This window comes from Primulina tabacum, chromosome 8 (assembly GCF_025594145.1).
Source record: "Primulina tabacum isolate GXHZ01 chromosome 8, ASM2559414v2, whole genome shotgun sequence".
Classification (NCBI taxonomy): Eukaryota; Viridiplantae; Streptophyta; class Magnoliopsida; order Lamiales; family Gesneriaceae; genus Primulina; species Primulina tabacum.
In genome coordinates, this window is record NC_134557.1 from 12,754,817 (window position 1) to 12,759,255 (window position 4,439).

The following is a 4,439-nucleotide window of genomic DNA, read 5'->3' on the forward strand; positions in this document are numbered from 1 at the left end:
CGATTATTTTTAAATGACATATTTTCAGTAAAGTTGCATGCATGCAAAATATTTAGATGATTAATTTCAAAAATGTGAGCTTTGCAAAAAAAAAAATTAGCAACATTTTAATTAGTAGACGTCATAGTTGGTGTCAAAGCAAGGGTCCTGTATAGGGTCGTTCTGCCGCCAGTTCCTGCAGCTCAGTCTTCAAATCTCAAGTCTGTAAGCTTTTTTTTAAATGATTTACTGCTATCACCTGCATGTTTATATGATATACGTTTAACGATGGTTTAGAGTGCATGTTGATCTACTTTAATGATTAAATGTTTTAAAAACTATATTAAATTGCATGATGGGTTAGGTTTAGAATTGGACTGTATTCAGATATCATGTCTCCCAGACGCGCTCCTAGTGCAGATCATCAGGATGAGATTCCTGGAGGCGGCAGAGCCCCTCCACCACCACCGCCGATAGGAACGAAGCTACTCGAGTACTAGAGGGTATGGATAGACTATTGGAGCAGGTACAGCAGGCTCCCAGACCTCAGACTGATGTTTTTGAGCAGTTTAGGCTGCTCAACCCAAAGGAGTTCGGGGGCACCACTGATCCATTCTTGGCAGAGGGTTGGATTCAATCTCTGGAGCTGCATTTTCAGTACCTTGATATGAGGGACAACGACCGGGTTAGGTGCGCCGCTTATATGCTGAGGGATAACGCATCCCTATGGTGGGAGGGAGCTACCCACGGAGTGAACTTGGCCACCCTCACTTGGGAGCAGTTCAAGGAAATGTTCTACGACAAGTATTTCCCAGCAAATGTCAGGGGTTTCCTGACAAGGGAGTTCATGAGTCTCCGCCATGGTGACTCGACTATGGCGGAGTTCATCCGTAAGTTTGACATAGGCTGTCATTTTGTGCCACTAATTGCTAGAGATGCCGCTCAGAAGCTGAGGAATTTATGGATGGGATGAGGCCAACGTTGCTCTAGGATATGATGCTGATGAGACCGGCTAGTTATGATGGGGCGATTGATTGTGCTTTCTAGGCCAAGCAGACCTTGAAGGACATCGATTTTGAGATGCAGCAGAAGCGGCATCAGGCACAACCCAGCTCCCAGCCACAGAGAAAGCAGTTTACCGGGCCACCGAGGCAGCAGGGGCAAGAGAGGCCCCAGGGACAGATTAGGAGGCCTGGTCAGCAGAAGCCACCGTAGGTACCAGGGGTGACGAAGCCGGCAGAGAGCTATGTGCGCAGTGCAACAAGGTCCATCTCGGCAAATGTTTATGGGGGACCTACAAATGTTTCGTTTGCTGGCAGGAGGGTCATAAAGTAGCAGACTGCACTAGGAACACGGGCCCCACTACTGGCCGAGCATATGTGATGCATGCCGAGGAGGCTGAGGCAGAGCCAGTGTGGGGCCCTTAGCTCCTTATCGTTATTACAACACAATCTGATTAGGGTTAACTAATTACAGCGAAAAACAGTTTAAAATTTCTTTACAATGAGCTCAAATCATTTCATTTGAATACTAAAAATAGTATTCCATCTCACATCATAAACATGCCCACACGTAATCCAAACCAATCATATACAAACAACTCATATCCTCGGGACATGTCCCGGTATATAGATACATATACATATATACTGAGAACAAAATATAAACCTCAACTCAAACTGTGACTCCCTCCAGAAGTACCCTCTCCGGTCTCCTGATATCCTGAAGTACCTGCCATTGTCCACACACAAAGACAACAACAGCCCCCCTTGGGGGTGAGCAAAGCTGCGTATGGAACAACCATCATATATACAACAGATATCTAAACGATGATATATGATATGCAATGTATGTATGTCGTGGAGGTATCAGGTCAAATGCCCATCCACTGAGCACATGTCAGAATCAATCGAATCTCTATCAAATCAATGCTCGAGTTGGCACACCGGCCTCAATAAGGGATACTCGTATGATAGCGTCGACAAAGCGCCATCAAATCCCAAATCTCATATCAATCGTCGGGGCCACAAATGTCTATGCTTTAAGGGTCATATAATACCAAACATAGCATTGTGTTCACAAACCCCAGAATCCAATCAAATCATATCAGGGTATCCAAGGATCATAGCTCAACGTGCATGTCATGTATCGATGTATGCATCAACCGATGTGTGTTAACAAAACATTTATTTTATACATCGATATTCAAATCACAATGTCATGTATGCCAGATAAACTCAACAAATAAGGCATATAGACATGTATTCTCATTCCAATCAATCAAACTCATCCAACATATATCATATAATACAGATACATGTCGTATGTTACCCGGTCGCAACATACCTAAATTCTTCGTTTCCAATTGATGTAGCTTGAAGATATCAATATAATACTTTATCTACATCAATAACATACTCATTCCAATCAATAACATAATCCAAAATCATTAATATGAGTTTCAAATATCATTTGAAACGTCAAAAATTCATATCAAATCATAATCATATCATAATTCAATTCCGACTTCGAATATAAGTTTATTGTCGGTTATTCTACTACATATAGGAAATTCAACTTCAAATACATGCTATTCCAGCACTTTGATATTTAGAGCTGCTGGAACCAGAAGAAAATTACATCAATCAGAAGCATTCGACGCGACGATCACAGATATATAATTTGTTTCGCGTTTAGACAACGTTTCGAAGTCAATTTGGACGGAAGAAATTCGAATTCCCTCGTATTCTCTCGAAGCCTCTGAAATGAAATGAAGAAAACGAACAGCAAAAATTGTTCTTATCTTCCCACCGCTCTCGCGCTCGGGTGGTAGAATTCTCGCGCCCGAGCGCGAGACATTCTGCCCCCGGCTAAAAATTGCACCGCGCTCGGGCGGTCACAAATTACCGCTCGGGCGCGGCAGGTTCTGCCCGAACATACATTTCATATATCCTGGCGCTCGGGCGGTCACTTTCTACCGCCCGGGCGCCACATCTTCTGTACAAATATTTATGTTTGTACTATATTGGCGTCCGGCTTTTTCAATCGAGCTCTTACAACGTCAATTCATATTCATTACTCATTTTCTCAATTCCATTGTCATGATATACATAAAATACATAATCACATGACAATTTCATAAATTATCGGTAATCACACAGGATTTACGATAATACGATACACGATCCTTACAACCAGAGCCAGATTTGACGTTGATTACTGGGAGTATATATATTTCAGGTGTAGCCATGCATACATTGCTAGATTCAGGGACTTCGCATTCGTTTATATCCGAATCTTTCGTCAAGAGACTAGGAATCATACCAGTGGCGATGGATTCAGGGTTCAGAGTATCGATTACATCCGGGGATCCGATGTTCACTTCTCAGATAGTGAAGAGATTGGAGCTTCGGTTACAAAAATATACAGTGCAGGCAGATTTGATAGTGCTACCGTTGCCGGAGTTTGAAATTATTTTTGGTATGGATTGGCTTTCGTTGAACGGAGATGTCATAGACTTTCGACAGAGGTCAGTGTCTGTCCGACCGCTTAGTGGTAAGTCGTTTATTTCTTAGGCAGCCAGACACCAGCAGATGCCGCACGTCATTTCCTGCATGTGTGCGAAAAAGCTTATGAAAAGAGGTTTCCATGCATTTTTGGCCAGCATCGTATCAGTGTCAGAGCCAGTCAGTCAGAGGATCAAGGACGTGAATGTGGTCAGTGAGTTCTCCAATGTTTTCCCTGTCAATGTTTCAGGCATCCCACCAGACTGAGAGGTGGACTTCTCTATTAAGCTCATGAGAGGTATATTGTCGATCTCTAAGGTACCCTACCGTCTAGTACCTGCAGAGATGAAAGAACTGAAAGACCAGATTCAGGATTTGCCAGATAAGGGTTTCATTTGCCCTAGCTTTTCTCCATTGGGTGCACCGGTACTTTTTGTCAAGAAGAAAAATGGCAACATGCGGCTTTGCATCGACTACCGAGAGCTGAACAGAGTCATAGTCAAGAACAAGTATCTGTTGCCGAGGATCGAGGATTTGTTTGATCAGCTTCAAGGAGCATCAGTGTTCTAAAAGATAGATCTTCGATCCGGATACCATCAATTGAGGGTGAGAGAGTCTGACGTGTATAAGACAGCCTTCCAGATGTGCTATGGGCACTATGAGTTTCTGGTGATGCCCTTCGAGTTTGATGTAGCGCCAGCGATCCTCATGGATCTCATCAATCACGTTTTTCAGCCATATATACTTGGATCAGTTCGTCATAGTTTTATTGACAATATCCTGATTTATTCTAAAAGCAGGGAGGAGCACAGTTAGCACCAGAGGACCGTACTGCAGACTTCACAGGACAGACGACTATATGCCAAGTTCACTAAGTGCGAGTTATGGCTTGACAGAGTGGCGTTCTTGGGTCACATTGTATCTCGAGAGGGTATTAGGTCGACCCCAGTAAGG

The 4,439-nt window shown here is 43.3% G+C and overlaps 1 protein-coding gene across 1 annotated transcript; it reads left to right on the forward strand.

Annotated features, from left to right (window-relative positions):
• The first annotated feature begins 484 nt into the window (after positions 1-484).
• On the forward strand, positions 485-952 carry LOC142554583 (uncharacterized). Its single transcript, XM_075665245.1, has one exon. It carries the CDS (start codon positions 485-487, stop codon positions 950-952), a length of 468 nt encoding a protein of 155 aa, XP_075521360.1.
• The last annotated feature ends 3,487 nt before the right edge of the window (positions 953-4,439 follow it).

Bases quoted from the DNA above. Each gene is read 5' to 3' on its own strand.
- LOC142554583 (XM_075665245.1), top strand. From the start codon at position 485: ATGGATAGACTATTGGAGCAGGTACAGCAGGCTCCCAGACCTCAGACT.